This window comes from Trametes versicolor (genome assembly GCF_000271585.1).
Source record: "Trametes versicolor FP-101664 SS1 unplaced genomic scaffold TRAVEscaffold_1, whole genome shotgun sequence".
NCBI classification, from domain to species: domain Eukaryota; kingdom Fungi; phylum Basidiomycota; class Agaricomycetes; order Polyporales; family Polyporaceae; genus Trametes; species Trametes versicolor.
The window spans coordinates 2,639,941-2,660,544 of NW_007360321.1; the positions used below are offsets into that span (position 1 = coordinate 2,639,941).

General features: G+C 57.7%; 11 protein-coding genes across 11 annotated transcripts; 6 read left to right on the forward strand and 5 right to left on the reverse strand.

The window, feature by feature from the left end:
* Positions 1-85: 85 nt before the first annotated feature.
* Positions 86-351, forward strand: TRAVEDRAFT_41984 (uncharacterized protein; the record flags this gene model as incomplete). Its single annotated transcript, XM_008033979.1, has 2 exons — positions 86-261; positions 342-351. 2 exons carry the CDS (start codon positions 86-88, stop codon positions 349-351), a joined length of 186 nt encoding a protein of 61 aa, XP_008032170.1.
* A 449-nt stretch (positions 352-800) lies between these two features.
* TRAVEDRAFT_62114 (imidazole glycerol phosphate synthase HisHF) lies at positions 801-2,594 on the reverse strand (the record flags this gene model as incomplete). Its single annotated transcript, XM_008034274.1, has 2 exons — positions 801-2,420; positions 2,475-2,594. The coding sequence occupies 2 exons, from the start codon at positions 2,592-2,594 to the stop codon at positions 849-851; spliced, it is 1,692 nt and encodes a 563-aa protein (XP_008032465.1). The 3' UTR covers positions 801-848.
* Positions 2,595-2,830: 236 nt separating this feature from the next.
* TRAVEDRAFT_62115 (uncharacterized protein) lies at positions 2,831-4,364 on the forward strand (the record flags this gene model as incomplete). The annotated part of the gene is made up of 2 exons (XM_008034275.1): positions 2,831-3,184; positions 3,241-4,364. The coding sequence occupies 2 exons, from the start codon at positions 2,831-2,833 to the stop codon at positions 4,276-4,278; spliced, it is 1,392 nt and encodes a 463-aa protein (XP_008032466.1). The 3' UTR covers positions 4,279-4,364.
* Positions 4,365-6,427: 2,063 nt separating this feature from the next.
* TRAVEDRAFT_139553 (ribosomal protein L4) lies at positions 6,428-7,439 on the reverse strand. Its single transcript, XM_008034792.1, has 3 exons — positions 7,409-7,439; positions 7,205-7,358; positions 6,428-7,155 (listed from the first exon to the last, which is right to left on the reverse strand). The coding sequence occupies exon 3, from the start codon at positions 7,130-7,132 to the stop codon at positions 6,470-6,472; it is 663 nt and encodes a 220-aa protein (XP_008032983.1). The 5' UTR covers positions 7,133-7,155; positions 7,205-7,358; positions 7,409-7,439; the 3' UTR covers positions 6,428-6,469.
* Positions 7,440-7,873: 434 nt separating this feature from the next.
* TRAVEDRAFT_33356 (ribosomal protein S9) lies at positions 7,874-8,444 on the forward strand (the record flags this gene model as incomplete). Its single annotated transcript, XM_008033793.1, has 3 exons — positions 7,874-7,918; positions 7,993-8,372; positions 8,435-8,444. 3 exons carry the CDS (start codon positions 7,874-7,876, stop codon positions 8,442-8,444), a joined length of 435 nt encoding a protein of 144 aa, XP_008031984.1.
* A 623-nt stretch (positions 8,445-9,067) lies between these two features.
* TRAVEDRAFT_68363 (uncharacterized protein) lies at positions 9,068-12,049 on the forward strand (the record flags this gene model as incomplete). The annotated part of the gene is made up of 7 exons (XM_008034793.1): positions 9,068-9,205; positions 9,263-9,492; positions 9,547-10,169; positions 10,225-10,544; positions 10,607-11,341; positions 11,399-11,704; positions 11,760-12,049. The coding sequence occupies 7 exons, from the start codon at positions 9,068-9,070 to the stop codon at positions 11,928-11,930; spliced, it is 2,523 nt and encodes an 840-aa protein (XP_008032984.1). The 3' UTR covers positions 11,931-12,049.
* Positions 12,050-12,106: 57 nt separating this feature from the next.
* Positions 12,107-12,829, reverse strand: TRAVEDRAFT_159017 (uncharacterized protein; the record flags this gene model as incomplete). The annotated part of the gene is made up of 3 exons (XM_008034794.1): positions 12,107-12,382; positions 12,439-12,558; positions 12,619-12,829. The coding sequence occupies 3 exons, from the start codon at positions 12,827-12,829 to the stop codon at positions 12,201-12,203; spliced, it is 513 nt and encodes a 170-aa protein (XP_008032985.1). The 3' UTR covers positions 12,107-12,200.
* A 191-nt stretch (positions 12,830-13,020) lies between these two features.
* TRAVEDRAFT_159019 (uncharacterized protein) lies at positions 13,021-14,024 on the forward strand (the record flags this gene model as incomplete). The annotated part of the gene is made up of 4 exons (XM_008034795.1): positions 13,021-13,172; positions 13,225-13,458; positions 13,516-13,665; positions 13,716-14,024. Exons 1-4 carry the CDS (start codon positions 13,080-13,082, stop codon positions 14,022-14,024), a joined length of 786 nt encoding a protein of 261 aa, XP_008032986.1. The 5' UTR covers positions 13,021-13,079.
* A 453-nt stretch (positions 14,025-14,477) lies between these two features.
* Positions 14,478-17,770, reverse strand: TRAVEDRAFT_68365 (pre-rRNA-processing protein ESF1). Its single transcript, XM_008034796.1, has 8 exons — positions 17,609-17,770; positions 16,812-17,547; positions 16,615-16,761; positions 16,504-16,561; positions 15,572-16,443; positions 14,682-15,517; positions 14,610-14,625; positions 14,478-14,557 (listed from the first exon to the last, which is right to left on the reverse strand). Exons 1-6 carry the CDS (start codon positions 17,748-17,750, stop codon positions 15,310-15,312), a joined length of 2,163 nt encoding a protein of 720 aa, XP_008032987.1. The 5' UTR covers positions 17,751-17,770; the 3' UTR covers positions 14,478-14,557; positions 14,610-14,625; positions 14,682-15,309.
* Positions 17,771-18,232: 462 nt separating this feature from the next.
* TRAVEDRAFT_112409 (uncharacterized protein) lies at positions 18,233-19,123 on the forward strand (the record flags this gene model as incomplete). The annotated part of the gene is made up of 3 exons (XM_008034797.1): positions 18,233-18,319; positions 18,368-18,670; positions 18,776-19,123. The coding sequence occupies 3 exons, from the start codon at positions 18,233-18,235 to the stop codon at positions 19,121-19,123; spliced, it is 738 nt and encodes a 245-aa protein (XP_008032988.1).
* A 331-nt stretch (positions 19,124-19,454) lies between these two features.
* Positions 19,455-20,463, reverse strand: TRAVEDRAFT_159026 (nuclear movement protein nudC). The gene is made up of 7 exons (XM_008034798.1): positions 20,338-20,463; positions 20,083-20,277; positions 19,886-20,030; positions 19,808-19,829; positions 19,739-19,756; positions 19,638-19,679; positions 19,455-19,580 (listed from the first exon to the last, which is right to left on the reverse strand). Exons 1-7 carry the CDS (start codon positions 20,429-20,431, stop codon positions 19,518-19,520), a joined length of 579 nt encoding a protein of 192 aa, XP_008032989.1. The 5' UTR covers positions 20,432-20,463; the 3' UTR covers positions 19,455-19,517.
* Between the last annotated feature and the right edge of the window lie 141 nt (positions 20,464-20,604).

The following is a 20,604-nucleotide window of genomic DNA, read 5'->3' on the forward strand; positions in this document are numbered from 1 at the left end:
AGTCTCATCCCCAGGACGCTACGGACGGTCCAATGGACAATCGTCGCCGTCGGACGAGGCCTTCGTCTACGTTGACCACATCCCCATGCGGAAGGAGAAGTCCCTACCCACTCCTCCCCCGAAAGATGGCTACACCCCGGCCGAGAACCAGAACGGGTACTTCGACTCCGAGATGGGTGCCGGCTCAGGCGCCGGTCTCGGCCGGAAGACCAGTCTCATGAAGAAGGTTCGAGGCGTGGTCAAGGGCGGTGGGCCCTCCAAGTAAAGCTGCGACGATACCACGCCAGGAATCGTTATCAATCCCCTCTCCTCTTCCACCCTCACTGTATGCTGTTGCCCAGTTCCTTGTAATCCCCTTTCGGAGCCCATTTCTCTTGCTCGCCATGTACACTAGCGTTACGTGGTCGTATTACTAGAGGGACTCTTCGCGCTGTCTCGTCCGCACGTTCGCGACTTCTGCATTCGATTATGTACGCATCCGGCCGCTCCCTATCCCCCCAATTGTGTCGTGTTCGCCTCCAGTAATGTCCTCCACGATCCCTACGAATTTGATACCGGCTTCGCGGACCCACCTCGCTGGTCTCCGCTGCTCTTTCCCGCCCTGTCGTTCTTTACCTACCGTACTGTGTTGCCCAATCGCCCACGTTACCCATCCCAGTACCCGATCCGCGCTTGTGTATGTATATACCGATTTGCAATTCAAGTATACACCGTCGCACAGTCGCTCGCACCCACACGGACCTACACGTATGCGACGTCCGCGTGAGTTTTCGACGCTCGATGTCAAACGTAAATGAGGTCGACGCTTGTGGAGTACATTTATTGTACAATATCATTCAAATTCGTCTCTAGGCGGTCCGCACATTGATATCCGCCGCCGTCAGCGCAGCCTTCACCTCGTCAATCCCGACCTCCCGCCGGTGGAAGATTCCCGCGGCCAGCGCAGCCTCCACGCCTGTCTTTTCGAACACCTCCACGAAGTGCGCGGCCCGTCCTGCACCGCTACTGGCGACGACCGGTATCCGTACGCTGCGCCGGACCAATGCAACGAGGTCCAAGTCGAATCCGAGCCCAGTCCCATCCCGGTCGATGCTGTTGAGCAAGATCTCGCCCGCGCCGAGCTTCTCCACGCCCTTGACGAGCTGTGCGACAGACAGTGGCCGGTCTTCGCGCCCGCCGCGCACCGTGCACTGGTACCACCACGCCCGGCCGCGCTCCTTCTCTGTGCCGTCCGGCTTGCCGAACACCAGCTCGTCCTTATACGGGCCGTTGTAGTCGGCGTCGACGTACACCCTTCGAGGGTCAACCGAGACGACGACCGCTTGCCGACCGTACGCGTGCGCGATTGTCTCGATAGCGCTCGTCCCGTCGCCTTCTCCGATGCCGTCTGCGCTAGGACGTGTGCGCATCTTCTCCACTGCGAAGACGGCCTCAGTCGCGACGCTGACCTTGTCCGCCCCCGCCCGGAAGTACGTCCCGGCAACCTCAAGCGCAGAGTGCGGGGTGCCGTCTGGGTCCACGGTGTCCTTGATGCCTCCGCCGATGGTGAGCGGGACGTACACCGTCTCGGCAGCTGCCCGGACGACGGCGAGCATAGGCTGGTCGAGAAGCGGTGAGTGGCGGAAGGAAGTGATGTTCATCAAACAGAGCTCGTCCGCGCCTTCCTCGTAGTATCGTGCGGCAAGTGCGACGGGCTTGCCGAGGTTGCGAACCTCGCCTGCTGCTTGTGTTTGTATGCCGTCCGCGCCAGTGCGTTCGCGGACGTCGTACTGGTCGCCCTTCGTCACGACGAGGTCACCGGCATCGTTCGACCGGACGTCCATGCATGCCACGACGCGCTTCGTGAAGCCATCCTTGGGTTTCGGATGACGTGCTACGCGGGGAGTGGGCGGACTCGTCGCACGTTCCGCTTCAGATGAGCGGAGCCACGCATCAAGAACGCGCAGGCCCGCCTTTCCAGATTTCTCCGGGTGGAACTGGCACGCGAAGACGTTCCCCTTACGAACCGACGCCAAGAAGACCTCCTGGCCGTACTGCGTTGTGGTGTGCGCCCATTGGGCGGCTTCCGCGTGCTCCCAGTCATATGGCGCGCGGAAGGAGTGGACGAAATAGTAGCGCGCCGCGGGGTCGATGCCTTCGTGCGCCGTTTCCGCCGGATCGAGGAACTCGACCGAGTTCCAGCCCATGTGGGGAACGGACTTGTCCACGTTGCTAAAGAGGCCGATGTCGCTCGGGACGATGCCGAGCCCGGTGGAGGTGGGGGACTCGAGCGAGGAGCGGAAGAGGACCTGCATGCCTATGCAGATGCCGAAGTACGGTTTCCCCGAGGCGATGTACTCGCGCAGGGGCTCGTAAAGGCCGCGTGATATGAGGCCATCGATCGCGCTCTCGAATGCGCCGACGCCAGGGAAGATGAGGCTCTATGGGGGATTTCTAGTCAGAGTGCGCGAGCCGCGTGACGGACAGGCACTTACTGTGGCCTTGTCGAAGTCCTCTGGTGAGGAAATCCACTGAAAGGCATGTCCGAGCTTTTTGATGCTGTTAGCGAGGCTCTGGACGTTGCCCGCGCCGTAGTCGAGGAGGTAGAGGCCCATGATGGGCAGAGTATGTTGGTGGGAGTGAGGAGAGAGACATCTTGGGTGCGATTTGTCCAAAAAGAGTCGAGTCAATAGCAAAAGTGCATCTAATCTAATCTTGTTTCTTCGCTTGCACCATCGACACGCCATGGACTTAATTCCGAATTTGAGCAGCATATATTGGTCTCGACTGCGACCAGTCACTTTAAAACACCCCGACTCATTCCTTCTTTACTACCACCATCTCGCTCACCATGACCTCCGCCATCTCCATCCCTAGCAGGCCGCACAATGTCGTCGCCGCTTCCGTCTCACCGACTGCCTCTAACATCCACGACCGCATGCTCTTCCGCAAGGACTCGACCACCTTTGCCATCCGTCAGCCCAAGGTTCTCCACCCCATAGAGAACGAGGACCTTCGGTTGCTCATCCTGGAAAATATCAGCCAAGAGGCCGTCAAGACCTTTCGTGAACAGGGCTTCCATGTCGACCACTCGGCCAAGGCCATGTCTGAGGACGAGCTCGTCGAGAAGATCGGCTCCTACCATGCCATTGGCATCCGTAGCAAGACCAAAATCACAGAACGAGTGCTCAAGGCCGCGGGCAAGGTGAGCAACCAATCCTGGCTTCAGGGCGAGCGCACGCTAACGTGAAACCTCCGCAGCTCCTGGTCATTGGGTGCTTCTGCATTGGCACCAATCAGGTCGACCTGCTGAGCGCTGCGAAGGCCGGCATCGCGGTGTTCAACTCGCCCTTCTCAAACTCCCGTTCGGTCGCGGAACTTGTCATTTCCGAGGTCATCGCACTCTCGCGCCAGTATTTCGAGCGCGGATACGAGATGAAGAACGGCATCTGGAACAAGCAGTCCAAGGGCTGCTGGGAGATCCGTGGCAAGACCCTCGGCATCGTGGGCTACGGGCACATTGGCTCCCAGCTCTCCGTCCTCTCCGAGGCCTTCGGCATGCGCGTGTTGTTCTATGACGTCGTGAACATCATGCCTCTCGGCTCAGCGCGGCAGGTCGACTCCCTCGCTACCCTCCTCTCGGAGTCGGATTTCGTAACGCTGCACGTTCCCGAGCTTCCTGAGACGACCAACATGATCTCGAAGGAGCAGCTCGCGCAGATGAAGAAGGGTGCATACCTCATCAACAACGCGCGCGGTAAGGTCGTCGACATTCCTGCGCTCATCGATGCGCTCAAGTCGAAGCACCTCGCCGGCGCTGCGATCGATGTTTACCCTGCGGAGCCCGGTGCGAACGGCGCCCCCTTCGACGACCAGCTCAACGCGTGGTCAAGCACCCTCCGCTCCATCCCCAACGTGATCCTCACTCCGCACATCGGCGGCTCCACCGAGGAGGCGCAGCGCATGATCGGCGAGGAGGTATCCTCCGCGCTCGTCCGCTACCTCAACTCTGGCACGACGCTCGGCACGGTCAACTTCCCCGAGGTCGACCTGCGTGCGATCACGCTCGAGGAGAACCACGTCCGTGTATGCTACGTGCACAACAACATTCCCGGCGTCCTGCGCCAGGTCAACGAGGTCCTCTCACCGTTCAACGTCGAGAAGCAGTACTCGGACTCGAAGGGCGAGATCGCGTACCTCATGGCGGACATTGCAGACGTCAGCTCGTCGGATGTGAACTCGCTCCGCGAGCAGCTCAGCAAGACGAGCGCGAACATCCTTACGCGTCTCCTCGCCTAGACACTCATTCACCCCTACCCTACTCACTCCGCACTCGTCAGGACGTGCATGCATCCATTCTGCCCCCTCCCACCTTCCTATATCCCACCACGCTCACCAAAAACCGACCACGGACGGTCCACCCTGCATTCATAGACCTTACCTTGCCCCTCATCGCATCTCAGGACGGGACCACTCAACTGGTCCGGCCCTTCGCTATTCAACTGGCTCTCGATCGTTCAACGTTCAACCACTGTACACTGTATCCTGATGTGCGATATACACATGTAGTACTAATAGGCGTAGGCGGAGGCAAAATGGAAATACTGTATCAATCTGACTAGAACTCCGGGTAGGCATACATCATAAGGTAGCAGTCGCGTCAAGCGGCGAAAAGTCCCTCAGGCATACAGGTACAGGCGGTGCGAAATACAGAACGAGAGGGTCGAGGGAACGCGATTACTCCTCTTCTGGGTCACCAATACCGCTGCTGAGAATGGCAAACGTCGTCTCCGATTCGGGCAGACATGGCGAGTCGTAGATCTTGGCTTGACGATTGGCTCCTCTGCCCTTCTTCAATTGCACACTATACCTACTGTGAGCATATATGCAAGTAAATTGACCCACACGAAGACGTACCGAGTAGTGGATGCGTGCGCCATGATGTTACCACCCACTGGCTTCTTCTCGTTCGCCATGTAGGGGCCTGCAGAGGCATCGGGATTCGACATGACCTGGTTCGTGATGACCACGGCTATACCAAACTGAGGAGGCGTCCATTAGCATTCAAGTGACGTGCCCTCGCGCAGCATGACGTACCTCATCCGCTAACCTCTGCAGTGTGCGGAGGAACTTCCCAAGATGAGCTTGCCGCGCCGATAGTTCCCCACGACCGCTGAAGTCCGTTCGGTACAACGCAGTTGCTGAGTCAACAATCAGCAGACAGAACCTGTGGGCAGACCCCGTTAAGCTAAATGCGCATATACCGAAACCTGATTGCTTACCGCGACTCAGACATGAGCGCACTAGCAGCTGTCAACAGCTGGTTCTGATGGTCCGCGTTGTATGCGCGCGCGTAGGCAACGTTGTCCAACACCTCCTCCCCGTTCAATCCCAGTCTCTCCGCAACGGCGAGTAGACGAACGGGACGGAAGGTGCCCTCCGTGTCGATGTAGAGACACTTGCCCTCCCCACCACCCATGTCGACAGGAAGCTGGCACGTCACCGCAAGCGTGTGGCAAATCTGCGACTTTCCGGTCCTGAATTCGCCAAAGAGCTCGGTGATCGCGCCTGTCTCGATGCCGCCACCGAAAAGCGCGTCCAGGTTCTTCGAGCCGGTGGTTATATGCACCAATTCCGCGCGGCGGGCATGCACCTCGGTCGCACTTTGGAACCCCAGAGGTATAATCTTCAGAGCTGAGGAAAGAGTGAGCTTGCAGGTCGACGGAGGTTAGCCACGCCCTCGGACAACGCACCTTCGGCCAAGATCTTCTCCGCCTTTTGCTCTGAGATGCCCTTGATAGCCATGAGGTTCTTCTTTGGCGTATATGCGACTGCTTCCACCGTGTGCAGACCCGCTTCCGTGAGTTTCTTGATGTCTTGCGGTGTGATCCCGGCCTCTGCAAGTTTGTCGACGAGGAGAGGGCCAGCGATATGGCTCCCCTGCTCCTCCTCATTCTGAGACGCTTGAGAGAGAGAATCCATAACGGCGCAATACAGGGGCGGCGGTGCGAGGGGACAGAGACAGGCGGAGAGAAGGAGGGGAGATGGTGGAGGGGAGGAGATGGAGGGCGGTGAAAACAGTCAGCACGTCGGAGACGCGTTGCATTCATTGCCCACGCGTTGTGTCACGTGAACGCGTGCCTCGTCCCGTGCCAGGGTACCCCGTCCCGCACAACTTTTGGAGAAGTCTTGTCGAGATATGTTGCTGGCCATGGTGTTCGTATCCAATATTCGGATTCGCCATGGGGCGACGAAGCCGACCGAGGACATCGATGTCAGTCCAAAGCAGAGGTTTCAAATTTTAGAACAGCATGAAAGACCGGCGTGAACGAAGTTATGCAAGGACTCGCGAGAGGTCTTTCGCTGCGCTCGCAGTATTTCTTACATATATCGACCACAGAGAGCAAGCTCATCAACTGAGCTTTTCGAAGCCACCGGACTCAAAACCCGAGAATTAACGCAATACATTAACCGCGTAAAGTATACTAGATCATAGCTTGTACCCGCGAGGCGCGACCTGAGGCTTACCCAGAGCCCGTTCAAACCACTCCACCGCAGCGAGGTCGAGAACAAGACGTGGCCACTTCAGCGCAGTGTAGACGTTGAGGTCCGCCGCCCTGACTGTTTCGACCATCGGGAGGTTGCTGCTCGTCCGATCGAGACCGCCAGGTATCTGGTCATGGCCGGTGACAAACAGCGTCCTCCACCACCCGAGCTCCTCGATGCGCTGGTGAAGATCCTTCGTCTTGTACCCTGGCCACTCCAAGCTCCGGACGACCCCCAACGACTGCTCCTTCACCCTTGCGCTCAGCGCGACCCTCATCCCCATCTCGATGACCTTGCGGTTGAGCTTGGTTGCGAAGTCTCTCGGCCTGGGTCCAAACGCGACACCTCCACCCCGCAGCATGGGACTTTGACCATCGCCAAGACGGGCTCGGCCGGAACCCTTCTGGGGTCGGATTTTCCGTCCAGATCCCCGGACCTCGCCGCGCGTCTTCGTGTTCGCGCTTCCCTGACGTTGACAATCGAGATGATGAATAACGCAGAGGTGGAGGATGTCTCGGCGGATGGGATGGGAGAATACGTCTGGGTCGAGCTCCACAAGTTCGTCAGACAGTTCGGCGTTCTCCTCTGGGCGAATCAAGGACGACATCTCGAGGTAGACAGGGCGAATGACTGTGTTACATGTTAAACAGCGCAGAGAGGCGTAGTGAGCAGCACATACTGTCATTCGGAAGTGATAAACCCGCCGTCAACACCGAATGTGAAGAGGATTGGGCGGCATCTTGCAGTCCTTGGCCCACTACATGTTCGTTGAGACTGAATTCAGAGGCTGCCGGAACGACTGTGGAGAGTCGACGAGAGGCTATCCTGGAGCTCTATGTCGATTATTAGACCAGTCCTCGAAGCACATAAGCAAGTAACATACCTGCCCTAGTCCACGCCTGAAAGCAGCCAGCATGACGGTCACTGAGGTTGTGTGCCGAGGTCTCGGGCGTCTACAACAAATCCTGGCGCTACGTGACGGTGACAGCGTCTCCGTAACGCAACTTCATTTGGGTGTTTGTGACGCGTTACATCGCAGACGCCTGAAGGGAAATCATCGAGTGCCGCCCTCGCATCGTCGTCCAGCAAACTTCAAGTCTTCGAAGGGGTGAGTCCATGTCTCAGGGTGCTGAGATGCTGCAGAAGGGTCCTACTGGACGTGTCAATCCATGTTGGCGAGCAAACTCGGGTGCGAGGACAAGAAATCCGGCTGGATTGCATCCCACCACTTCGGATGACCCTTCTGTGCACTTGGCTCTGGCGACCTCCCCCAACTCCTGTGCTGAACTCTCGTCCTTCCTCTAGCATACAACAGCCCACGACCCCGGCTTGCCCTACCTCCGACAAAATGGCTCCCACAACGCAGGCCGTCCAGACTTTCGGCAAAAAGAAGGTATGTTGAACCGTCGTACTATGCGTGCGGCATATCAAGTGTATAGAACGCCCTTTGCTAACCCTCGCAATCAGACCGCAACTGCTGTTGCGCACGCCAAGGAGGGACGTGGTCTCATCCACATCAACGGCTCACCCATCGCTCTCCTGAGGCCTGAGATCCTCCGCTTCAAGGTGTACGAGCCCATCCTTGTTGCCGGCGAGGACGCGTTCTCGGCGATCGACATCCGCCTGCGTGTGAAGGGCGGTGGACACACTTCCCAGGTCTACGCCATCCGCCAGGCGATCGCGAAGGCGGTCGTTGCGTACTACGCCAAGTACTTCGACGCAGCGAGCGCGCTCGAGCTCAAGAAGAAGCTCGTTGCCTACGACAGGACCCTCCTGATCGCGGACCCCAGGAGAGCGGAGCCGAAGAAGTTCGGTGGTCACGGTGCCCGTGCTCGTCGCCAGAAGTCGTGCGTACAACTTCCTCATATTGTCACTTGCCCGATTATTGACCGCACTTGCATCCGTGTAGCTACCGGTGAAGGACGCTTTCTGGTGGCTTTCTCCTTGCGCTGTCATGTTCTACCTCCTCCATACGCTATGCCATGGCAACATGCAGATTCTATGATGGGCATATTCGTGCTGGTGCAATCGATGTCCCCTGTATGAGTATCTCAGTGTGCGTTAACGCTCGAGTGTGTACGACGATGGCAAGATACCGATGTGAACCACGAACTCTTGAATCGGCTACTAAACTAGCGTGAGGCTGCCTATGGTACATGATCGTGCGTCGATTGCAAATGTTCCATTGCACTGTTTGGGCGCTTGTGGAAAGTACCTCACCCGCAGAGTGTCTATCACTGAAAACGTTTGATCGTTCTCGTTACTGTTTGGTGTGAGCATCGGAGTCGGTAGAAACTCGTCGGCGACGCGTCAGAACATAACGACACAGCCAGAATGCTAGCTGCGCACTCCTCTCATTGTTTGTGAATGCGCGCGTCGAACGAGACTGGTGTGACCGGCACGGCGAGGTAACCCTGGCATTTAACCTCCCTCTCGACTCATCCACACGCATTGTTTGGGATCCGCTCTCTATCTGGGGACTTTCGCCTCTCTGCTCGCTGGTCACTGCTAAAACACTCTCGCTTGCAGTTAGGCCCGTGAGATGGAGGCCCAGAGTCACAGACCACCAGCCTCGCAAGCGTCTGGTCGCGTGTTCCGCGACTCCGCAGAACGGTCGCTGCGTATCTTTGTCGAGGCCTCCGACCTCCTCCACCGTCCCAAGGTCATAAACACTCTCAAGGTACATACCGTTTCTGATGGCCAATATCTATCGTCACTCAACTTTAGCTGTTCCCAGAACAACGGGGCTACGATCGTTCATTCACCGGACGAGGCGGCTATCATCATTGTCGATCCCCAGACCGCGTCAGGTAGCCAATTCATAGAAGAGTGGGGTTCGGAACCAGGGAAAGTTGTACTCGACGTTCCCTGGGTGCAGAAGTCGGTGGCGAGAGGGAAGGCGTTCATCGCAGACGAGAGTTGGGGTGGATTTTGCCTGAGCGAGAACGCGTCTGGAACGATCCAAGAGTAAGTCGCATGGTCCTCACGGATATCCTACATTTACCTGACAGTGTGAAGAAGCCCGTTGCCCACCCCGCGAGACACACCACCAGACGCGCCAGCGTCCCAAGCAGAGTTCAGCATGCAAAATCAACCCCCATATCACCCTCCAGGCGGCTCACAGTTCAATCCCCCAAATATACCTCTTGGATATCCTTTCCCGCAGCAACTGCAGCAGGGACAAATGGGGCAGCAGATGCCGAACAGCCTCCCGAATGGCGCCCCGATCCCTCCCGCAGGCATGCAGGATCCCAACGCCCAGGTGGTACTGCCGGCTCACCTTGTGGCGCAGTTGGTTGGATTTGTGAGCCAACAAGGCCTCAATCCCGCAAGCTTGGGCATGCCCCAGATGGTAGCCCAGATGGGCAACCAGATACCTATGAACATGATGCAGGGACAGCCCATGCCGCAGGGATATCCTTTCATGTCACAACCAGGCATGTTCGTCCAGCCGCAGTATCCGCTCTCCCAGCAGCACGGCATGTTTCTACCACAGCAAATGATGGCCCCTCCCATGTCCCCCATGTCCCAGATGCACCCGCCTGACGCGGGCTCTCCCAACCACTATCATCAGTCCCCCACACCCGCAACCCCAGATCGCCGTTTGAGCGAATCACTTTCACGACGACAGGGCAGTATGTCAGGTATGTTATCCTTCTCATTAGCTCCGTGCTCACCGTTACTCAGCTGTGGCCATAGATACGGCCGGGTCACCTATGCAGGACGTTAGGCCAACTTCCCGTAAGCGGAAGTCCCCTGCCACGGAGAAAGCATCGACGAGTCGCCGCGCAGGCAAGGGTCGTGCAGACGGCGAGCGGTCGCATAAGCAGCGTCGGGTTTCATACACGCCCGACGAGGCTCCCCTGCTGTACCCAGACGCCACTCCACACTCGCCGCAGCCTCGGCGCGAGCCCTCCAGTTCTCTCGGGAAGCTTTTTGCGCAGGAGGATGGGGAACCGTACAAGTTTTATGTGCAGATCGACATCAGACCTAGAACGAAGATCGCGGACGCCATAAAGGTTCGTGATTATAGCACATTGAGGGATCGCTTTCCTCACTGATATTGACAACCTGTTTGTAGAAGAATGGTGGAAAGCTCGTGCCAGACATTGCCGACGCCGATTATGTGATCCTGGGTTCTCACGCTACGAGGACCTTTGAGGAGCGACTCAAGCAGGCCGGGAACTACGGCAAGCTTGCCGTGCGTCCACAGTGGGTGTTTCAGTGCGTGGAGCAGAACGAGATCGTGGAGCTCGACGAGTTCGTCTTCGAGGGCATCCAGGTTGAGAAGAAGCGCGGGCGACCTAGCGCGTCGGGCAAACGGTTCATCCTCACAGGCCCGAACGCTCCCTCGACCTCCAAGGGGAAATCGAAGGCTTCACAGCAACCCCAGGGATCGGACGAGGAGGATATGCCCGGAGACGAGGAGGGAGACGAATCGGACGAGGCGGACGAGACGCTGATGGAGAAAGCTAAGCTGGCGGCGAAGCAGAAAGCAGCGCTGAAGGAACCAACGAAGAAGAAGGCGAAGGTGGAGAAGAAAGCGGACAAGTCGAGTGCCAAAGCCAAGGCCTCAGCAGGCGAAGGGACCTCCAAGGGCTCGAAACCAAAAGCCAAGTCCACTGAGCGGTCGCCGTTCACGCAGCAATACTGGCGGCCGTCACCTCCTCCGCCAACGCGAGTGGTCGAGCACATGCCCGGAAAGAATATGTACACCAAGGAGGACCTCGACTACGTGGATGAATATGTCCCGATCCTCTTGTTCCGCGATCCCGATATGACTTTCTTTGCCATCAGTGAGAAGTTACACGCGAAGGTAGGCCTCATTCTGTTCACAATGCTTTTGCATGATTAACGGAGAGACTTGCGGTAGATGCCCCACCACACTCAGAAGTCGTGGCAGACGCACATCAGCTATGCTGGTCGCCGTGAAAAATTGGAGAAGATGAGGCGGCAAGCGCACATCGCCCGCAGGAAAGCAGCAGCATCCGGCGTCCAACGAGCATCGGAGCCCGTGGACTCCAACTCGTCCGAACCTACGCAGACGGCGCCGGCTCCCCCTCAGCCTTCCCTTCCTCCACCATCTATCGACATGTTCGAGGCGTTGGCGAACTTCTTTGCCGGCGGTGGTGCGGACAACTTGGCCGACACGGAGGTTTGGAATGAGGTGCACCGGAAGGTACGTTGACATACACTCCTGTCCAGTTCTATCGTGACGAGGGCCACTCTCGCAGCATCCTGAGCTCTCCGCGGAAGCCTGGGAGGCATACTGGATGAAGCACAATCATGAGATAGCGGCGGCGGTCAGGCGGATAAGTGGTGTGACAGATCCCGAGGGGGCAAGTTCGGAGGCGCCAATGCAGTATGGAAACGGCGACATTGTACCCAAGCCAGAACCAGAATGAGGTTCGCATTTCATGGACACTTTCAGCGTCTCTGAGCTGGGCTTCTGTAAATATCAGCGTTCCCTTTCGCATGTAAGTTTCCGGGTGGCAGTGTGCGGTGTAAACAGTTCTACGGTCTCCATGTACCTACCAGTCTCTTGTTTACACCCTTAGACTAGTATGCTCCCGACGTTTCGGGGGAATAGGATATTGGTCTGACCGGACTGCCACGGAAATTACGCACGAACAGCAAGCCAAGTGTGAGCATTGTGTCTCTACAACAGCCAGCATCTATTCCGCATCTGGCACAGGCTCTAGGGAGCTTGTTGGTCGAGGCTGCTTGAAGAAGCGTTTCCTCCTCTCCTCTATCGACTCCGAATCCGTCGGGACGAGGTTCTTGCCATTGTAGTCCAGGGTGCCAATCGCCGTTCCCAGCACCGCGCAAGAGGCAACCGCCATGGGCAATGAACGGGCTATCCACAACCGTATGAGGCATATTTTGCTAACCTGCTAAAATTATACCACGCACCTCGGATACCAGCCAAGAATCCTGCAGCGCAGCCTCCTGCAGCACCGTTGAGGGCGTCGTCGGTCTGACGCTGGTTTGCCACGACCGACTCGGTCAAAGCGAAGGTTGCGCCCATAGCGGCTATTTGTGGACATGGCACTGAACATCTGGTTCACCATGTACAATATATTGCGTACGAACCGAAGAATCCAATAGTCCCGCCCGTCCTGGTGAGGAAACCCGCGGCACCGCTCGTATGCGTTCCGAGTGCATTTTGGACGGCGCTGACCAGGGCACCGACGCCAGCTGCCTGGATGCCAACGGCGGACGCGTACTGCAGCGACGGCTTGGGATCGTATGCGGCCTGCTCAGGCTTTGCGGGAGGTGTCTTAGTGGCGAGGGCGTCGGCCATGACGGAGGGGGAGGCCGGGGAAAGTCGTGTGTTCGAGGTGAGAGGCGTTGGACGCGGTTGCCTGCGCCGGCGTCACTTGCGGTGGCTGATGCGGCCCGCTTCCTCGCTCGGCCAATCGCTTGTCCACCTTTCCTCATCGTCCGCTCCGACACCGACGCACTCCTTCTTGACCTCAACGCATCCGACACTATCGACCACATTGTCCGCTACGAATCCGCGATCATAGCGCGAGCACTGGGCACTGCTACCGATGGACTTCGAAGACCCGAGTGGTTCCGGTTACGTTCCTTGGTATAGGAAACCCAAGGATCTGCAACCCTACGTTCTTTCAAAACTTCTGACTGTCTGTAGCACACAACGGTAGACTGCTATTCAGTCACTAAGATCCTATGTAGTCCGATAAACAACATCTTCAATGCACTGCATGTTTTCCATGGACCGCAGACTCGTTGGACATCCTCTGGGGCGGTCACGCCGCGCAAGACCCACAGCTGGTTGCCCAGTGGAAAGACGTGGCGAAAAATTGGACGGGGGCCATTGCTGTAGGCGCAGAGGGTCGTCTACTTGTATTCCCAAAGCTCGCAACGGCGAAGCCATCAATTGCAGTGACTATAGCCGCGTCGAAGGAGGTGAGCAACTTACCTGCTTGAACCGTCCGATCGCAACATTCTGAACTGTGTCCATAGCAGGCGAACACACGGGTGGATCATGTCACCTGGGCTATCAACACTAACCGCCCTCTGGAACCTTTGATCGTGTTCACAGTTTCTACCGTGATACTTATCTTCGATGTCAGCTCACAGACTCTCGTCGGGAAACTACGCGGTCATGGCGGAGTAAAGCTTCTAGCACATTTGAACAGTACTGAGGTTGACATAATTTGCAGCCTATCACCTCGCTTTCTGTTCACCCCACGCTGCCTCACTTGTTTGCAACTACGTCAAGAGATTTCACGACCCGTCTTTACGACCTTGCCTTGTATCCGGTTCAGGCACCAAACAATCCACACTGGCTTCCGCGTACAGAGCCCAGCCTCGCAGGTCCTGCCCATGGCCTACATATGTGCGAGCCGGAGGGTGAAGGTATAGGCCAATGTGTTGCGGTCATGGTTGGAGGTCGCTCTGGAGGCCATAAAGGCGCTGTGCTGTGTGCTGTGAGTCCCTCAGTCTATAAGCTGTGGAGTACGCCGTACTGATTTTGTAGGCGTTCCATCCAACTCAACCTTTGATAGCTACGGGCGGGGTAAATGCGACGGCGTTCCATACCGTGGAACGATGAGCTTACCGCTACCCGTCGATAGATGGACCGGGCCGTTAAGATATGGCGCATACCTCCAGCAGTATATTCGCCACCCGCTCAACCTCGGCTCGCAAGAGAAGACAAGCCGCTCTTCAGCACGGATCTGCTACACAAAGCGCGTGTACTGTCAGTGAACTGGTCAGTTACCCGCGCACGCCCCACACATGTGCACCCATTCAAACGCACAGCATACAGGCTAGCAGACGATATTATCATATCTCACAGCGCCCCTGCGTTGATGCGTCGCAACCAGGAGAACCCGGAGGACATATATTACGAAGACGGCACAGGTACGACGCGTACTATACGAGAGGCAGCGAATGACTTCATGGGACGCCGATTACAGTCGTGGTCTCGCAGTGGCTTGGGTATAATCGCTTCTTCCCACCAGGCAAGGTTCCGCAGAAGATCATGAGAGGGACAGCTAGCGTGCGTACTGCTTTCTCCATTCCCTAGTCAACTGCTAACGCTTGCAGTACAGGACTATCGTAACAGCGGTGAGCCCACACCCGACCCGTTAAAATACTCTGTCTCACCGCTAATGGTCATGCAGAATCGTTCAAGGTGCTTTCAGCATATCATCTTCCTACGGTCACCAAGCAGTGTCACGTATACCGCTCTATGACCCACGACCCCGTTCTCCTGATACCTTTCGGGAAGTTCATTCGCGCATTCAACATCGCGCAGTTCAAACCGCGGACGCCCCCTCAATTTCCTGCCGACGACTTGGTGTACCTTACCGACCAGATGCGCTTGGAAGAGGGGCAGGAGCAGCAGGACGATCCCGGTCGGCAGCAAGCACGCACCAGCACAACTGAGAGCAGCGCCGCACCAGACGAAGCCGACGGCGAAGGAGACGACGAAGACGAAAACGATGGCGAGAAGAAGGGCAAGGACGCGCCCTTCGGGAAACTTCCGACAGCTATGTATCCGCCACCAGCTCCGCTTGCGTTCTTGTTTGACGCTGTCGAAGGGTGGGATATCCAGGCTGTCTCGCAGATGGGCGGGCCTGCTGAGGTCGAGGAGATCACGTCGTGCGAGGTAGGGTTCGAGGGTCGTGTCATTGTGGGTCTCGGAGAAGGCACCCTCTTCATCTGGCGACTCAAGGAGTAGTTATTCCGGGGCGGTATGGGATTAGGAGCAGTGTACAGGTACTTTTGTACGATAAGATGTCGGATAGGCTATGTCAACTTCCGCCTCTTGCCCACGCCCGGCGCGTCCATCGCCGCTGTCTTCCGCTTGACGCTCTCAACCAAGCTCTGCAGACTGGGCTGCTGACCGCTGGCGTCCCCGCGGTTTGACGTGGCTGAATCGCGATCGTGGGACGCTTTATGTTGTCTGCGGGAACGCTCGTCCAGGAGTGCAGCCATGCTCTTCGTCTTCTTGAAGCTGTGTCGTTAAGGTTAGGTTAGTGCCCTTTGAAATAGCAAGGAGACTACGCACTGAGGATTGCTCGGGTCGATGGCGTAGGTGTGGTCCTCCAGGACAGCCTTGAACCGGTCGTCCTTGACGTCGATCGAGAAGTTCTCCTGCAGCTCGGCCTCGCCGTCGTCCGCACCCTTCTTCCCCTTCTTGCCCCTCTTCTTCTTGCCGCCCCGTTTCTCCGCACGCAGCACAGCCTTCATGTCGAAGTGCTTGACCTCTGCATCCGGGTTCTCGGACGCAGCCACGAGGGCGAGTTCCTCCGCCGTCGACTCGACGCGAGCCGGCCTGTCCTCGTCCTCGGGGACCTCTCCGCCCTTTCGCTTGCCCTTCTTATCCTTGCCCTTCTTGCCCTTCTCACGCGGCGCCTTCTCCGCCTCGCTCTCATCGTCGCTGTCCCCGCCGAAAAAGTCGTCCTCGAGGCCCTTCTTTTTCCCTGTCTTCTCCTCCTTGCCGTCTTTCCGCTTCTCAAGCATCTCCTCCTTCCGGTGCTTCTTCTTCTCCTTAATCTTGCGCTGGTACTTCTCCAGCGTGGTCTCGTCCCCGTCTCCGTCCTTTGCCGCGCTTAGCCCGGGGGTGAACGTGATCTCCATGTCCACGTCGTCCTCGCCGTCCCCAAAGCCCTTGTCGCCGCCCCAGCCCTCCGGCAGGTCGTCGTCTCCGCCCCCGAGGAGCAGCGCGCGCAGCCGGTCGCGCTCCGCGGCTTTCGCCTTCTTGCCCTTGCCCTTGGACGCGGCGGGCGCGTCGTCCGGCTCGGAGTCGGACGACGAGGCGATGTACGCACGGAAATCGTTCTCCTCGATCTCCTTCTTGCTGAGCATGCGCCGTGTGATCTGCGCGCGCTCGGGCTCGTCCTCGTCCCAGGTCAGTTTGACCTTGGAATGCCGCAGGGCCTGGGAAGATGTCCGTTAGTCCGTGAGACGGGGCACGAAAAGGGGAATAGTCACACGCACGTCTGTAACGAATTCAATGGGCTTGTACGGGGCGCTGAGGTCGGCTGTCGCTTCGTCCCTTGACACACTGTCAATGTCGAGATGAGAGAAAGGCAATGTGGCGGCACGTACCGGCAGTCGTCGTCAAAGGTCATGCCGTCCGGTACGAAGCTGAGGTCGAACACGTTTGCGGAGCGTTCAAGCTCGGTTCCCTCCAGCTCGTTATAGATGTGCGAAGCCGCTTCAACTGTGTCACATTCTGCGACGGCGTAGTAGTATCTACAGGAAGTTCAGCGGCTGCATTCCTATATAGCCTTGGAGTGACATACCGTAATCGCTCGAGCTGGTAGTTGCGCAGTGCTTCCTCGTCGTAGTCCTCGCCGTCCCCAGTTTCGTAAATGGTGCGCTCGTTAATTTCTTCAGGCTCGAGTTCTCGCCTTTTGAAAACCTCCGGAGGCGGTCCTTCAGTCTCTTCCCGAGCCATCCGCTCCTTGCCAAATTGGCTGGGGTACACCCGGACGCTCAATACCTTGCCTCGTACGGCGGAAGAGGATGAGCTTGTGTCTCTCTTGCCCTTAGAGCCGGACGCGACCGCGGCACCGGTGGGGGACACAAGCGACGAGAAAATCTTGTACAGGTGAATGGCGCGCACATGGTCCCAGTCGAGATTGACTACAGCCAGTCGGCGTGTGCGCGAGGCTTGGGAGTCCTCCTGATCGTCCTCGGGGTGTGCCTTGGCGTACTCCGCCGCTTGTGCTTCCAGGTCCGCGAAGTTGTCCTCGTCAAGATCTACCTCTGCGGTATCATCAAGCACAGGAATGGGCTGTGTAACATCGCGCCCTAGCGTGACTATGCCACCAGCTTCGCTTTCGTCGTCGCTCTCCGGAGCGCCGGGACGATCGTCTTCTTCGTCGGAAGACTCCAGGAGGACACCTCCGCGAGCGTAGTCCGGGCCCGCGGTGACCTCGAGCTGCGCCTCATCCTCGTCCTCGAGACGGTAAAACCTGCGCAGATTATCTTGTTCGTGATCATCTGCGAGAGGCCGCCCGTACTTGTCGACGCGCGCTGATGAGGCCGGCGTGGTGAGCAACGCCGATGGGAACTAGGATGGAGGCGTGGTGTGTACCTGTCCTCTGTTTGCCCTTTTTCTTGCCCTTTTCCTTGAAGATATCCTTGAACCGGTCGTCGACGACGACCTTGTTCTTGTCCTTCTTGATGCGCCTGAAGCGCGGGTCGGTCTTTAGACGGGCAAAGCGAGGGTCAGACATAGCGGAGTGGCAGAGCGAAGGCAAGACGCGGCAGCCAATCAGCGCGCAGATCCGGCAAATTCTGGAGAGCGTGACAGATGCGTGACAGGGGAGACGCAAAGATGTGACCGAGCGGAGAGGGCGGGTGTGATTGGACGATCGCGCCGTAAATAGACGGGGACACGGGGAGTGGGAGAGTTGCCTGGCGACGGGGGCCGGTATCAAATGATACGGCAGACGTCGACGGTCTGCTCGTCCTGACAGGCACAGCGTCTCTCCTCCCTCTCTTATACGCCTCTCTCCCTCTCCCTTCTCCATTCCCCTTTCTCGTTCCCTTCAGTACGTTCCCGCCATGCTCGTCCGCAGTGCACGCGCTGACCTCTATCTCGCAGATTCCTCTCTCGCGCTAGGCCGCAGGACGACGCATTTCATCGGTTGAACCGAATCAACGCCAGATCACCTCACTTCCCCAGCACTTCCCCCAGTTCTTTCTATACGACGCCATGTTCTTCCCTAAGCTTCTCAGCGCCGCGGTCGCTATCGTCTTCGTCGGCCAGGCTGCCGCCGTCCCCATGCCCATGCCTATGCGCGTAAGTATTCATTTTATGTAGGAGGGAGCGTCACTGACCAGTCCACAGCGTCACTTCGAGAGCCGCGAGCTCGGTACTCTCGAGACCATCCAGGCGTACAGGCGCGCGGACATTAACACCGTCCCCGCGGAGGAGGCAACCATGTCCAAGGACGGCCAGATCGTGAAGTTCTCCAACTCCCAGAAGCGCGCGGCGGCAGACATCAACACCGTCCCCGCTGAGGAGGCAACCATGTCGCAGAACGGGCAGATTGTCAAGTTCGCGAACAACGGCAAGCGCGCGGCCGCAGACATCAACACCGTTCCTGCCGAGGAGGCAACGATGTCGCAAAACGGCCAGATCGTGAAGTTCGTCAACAACGCGAAGCGTGCCGCCGCGGATATCAACACGGTCCCCGCTGAGGAGGCGACGATGTCCCAGAACGGCCAAATCGTCAAGTTCGTCAACAATGCGAAGCGCGCGGAGGACATTAACACCATCCCCGCGGAAGAGGCCACCATGTCCCAGAACGGGCAGATTGTCAAGTTCACGAACAACGGGAAGCGCGCCACCGCAGATATCAACACCGTTCCCGCCGAGGAGGCGACGATGTCGCAGAACGGACAGATCGTGAAGTTCGTCAACAACGCCAAGCGTGCGGCGGCGGACATCAACACCGTGCCTGCCGAGGAGGCCACCATGTCGCAGAATGGCCAAATCGTGAAGTTCGCGAACAACCACAAGCGCGCTGACGTGAACACCGTTCCCGCGGAGGAGGCCACCATGTCGAAGAACGGCCAGATCGTGCCCTTCGCCAACAACTGAGGTAAGTTTTCCATCGTATTTTTAGTGATCACCGTGTGCTTATTATAACTCCGCGTTAGCTGTACTCGCTATGATCGCTAAGGGGAACTGGGCGCGGGCATGAACGGACACTAAACACGGACTTTGTGCTGGAGGTGTTGCATGGCTACCCGACTTGCGTTCTTTGTATCCTCGCTACCGCTTGTCCCCTTCGCGTGCGAAGGCTTACGTTCTTTTCCGGAATTCATGATTGGTTCGAGATTGGGAAACTCACGCTCGGCGGCGCCGGCGTCGTGTGCTTGTCACGGCGCCCGCAGTGAACGTATGGCGTTCTCGGCCGACAACCACGGTGGTACAGGAATGATACATTGCTGTTACAGTGTTATACAGACGATCTACTGGCTGAACGTCCGTCTCATGAGATCTTCGCCTGCGAGAAGTCGAGCTCAGGGTGAGCAGCTTGGAAGTTCTTGAGAGCCTACAAGTACGAGAGCGAGGTCAGGTAAAGTGCTTAGGGTATCAGCCGATCGCTCACCTCCATCTTCTTGAGCTCGTCCGACGTAGGCTTGCCCATTTGCTGCGTGAAAACATCGTTGTGAGGCGGTGTCTGCCTGTCGCCACTACGAGCAGACGTACCTTCTGCTGATTGTCAAACTGGAGAGGCGTGAGCAATCGAACAGCCTCACATGACACACAGACACTCACCATCATCTTCTCGACCATCCCCCTACGGCGCTGTCGGTCAAACAAAGTGGCGCACGGGCGGGCATGTCGGGCACGCACCTGGTCTCTCCGTCGAGATCGCTTAGCTTGCTGTTCTCCGGCTCGATCTTGGTAGTGTCGATCTTAGGGTGATGGGTTAACACGTTCTCCCACCATTGCTGCTTGTTCAGCTTTTCGAGGTGGATGAGCACGCTCTCCTGGTCCTCTGTTCTAAAGCGTGAGCGCACTGTGTAGTCCTCGGAAGGATGGACACGAACCGAGCGTCCAGGTACTTTCATCGACCTTGATGTCCTTGCACAACTCCCCGGTCAAGATGGGCTCCTTGCCCTTGAGGCCTACGCTGAGCTTCTTCTTCTGGATCACAACGCTCAAATCGCGCGCGCGAGTGCCCTTTGGCACAGGGACCGTGATATCGACATCAAAGAGCTGCTGCGTCCACGAGTAGGGCAACGCTGTTACGCAAAGGCCGGTCGGTACGGTGCATGGTCGAAGTGGCGATCAGAGCGCCGCACCAGCTTGTTCCGAAGCTTCTCGAGCGCGATCCGCCTTCTCGCGAGCCTCTCTCTCTTCCTTCGGGAGCTTGTCGTAGTCTTCGGTGGAGGACATGGCGGATGGTCAGAACAAGCTTAGTAGGGCACAGCTGAGGCTTTGAGGGGAAGCTCTGAAGCCGAAGCACTAATATGCTCTGATATGGGCGTCTGTTTTGCGCGTCATGCCACGTGAGACAAGCATTGGGCCGGAGATTCCCACGGGTCAGACGGCGAGCCTGTTCTCTCACT

Excerpts from the sequence above, each read along its gene's own strand:
- TRAVEDRAFT_139553 (XM_008034792.1), bottom strand. The coding sequence starts at position 7,132 with ATGTCGTCCTTGATTCGCCCAGAGGAGAACGCCGAACTGTCTGACGAA.
- TRAVEDRAFT_68365 (XM_008034796.1), bottom strand. The coding sequence starts at position 17,750 with ATGTCTGACCCTCGCTTTGCCCGTCTAAAGACCGACCCGCGCTTCAGG. Across the intron at positions 17,548-17,608 it reads AAAGGGCAAACAGAGGACAG|CGCGCGTCGACAAGTACGGG; the intron begins GTACACACCACG and ends CGGCCTCATCAG. Across the intron at positions 16,562-16,614 it reads ACCTTTGACGACGACTGCCG|GGACGAAGCGACAGCCGACC; the intron begins GTACGTGCCGCC and ends CAGTGTGTCAAG.
- TRAVEDRAFT_159026 (XM_008034798.1), bottom strand. The coding sequence starts at position 20,431 with ATGTCCTCCACCGAAGACTACGACAAGCTCCCGAAGGAAGAGAGAGAG. Across the intron at positions 20,031-20,082 it reads TGAAAGTACCTGGACGCTCG|AGGACCAGGAGAGCGTGCTC; the intron begins GTTCGTGTCCAT and ends GCTTTAGAACAG. Across the intron at positions 19,830-19,885 it reads GATCTCGACGGAGAGACCAG|GGGGATGGTCGAGAAGATGA; the intron begins GTGCGTGCCCGA and ends ACAGCGCCGTAG.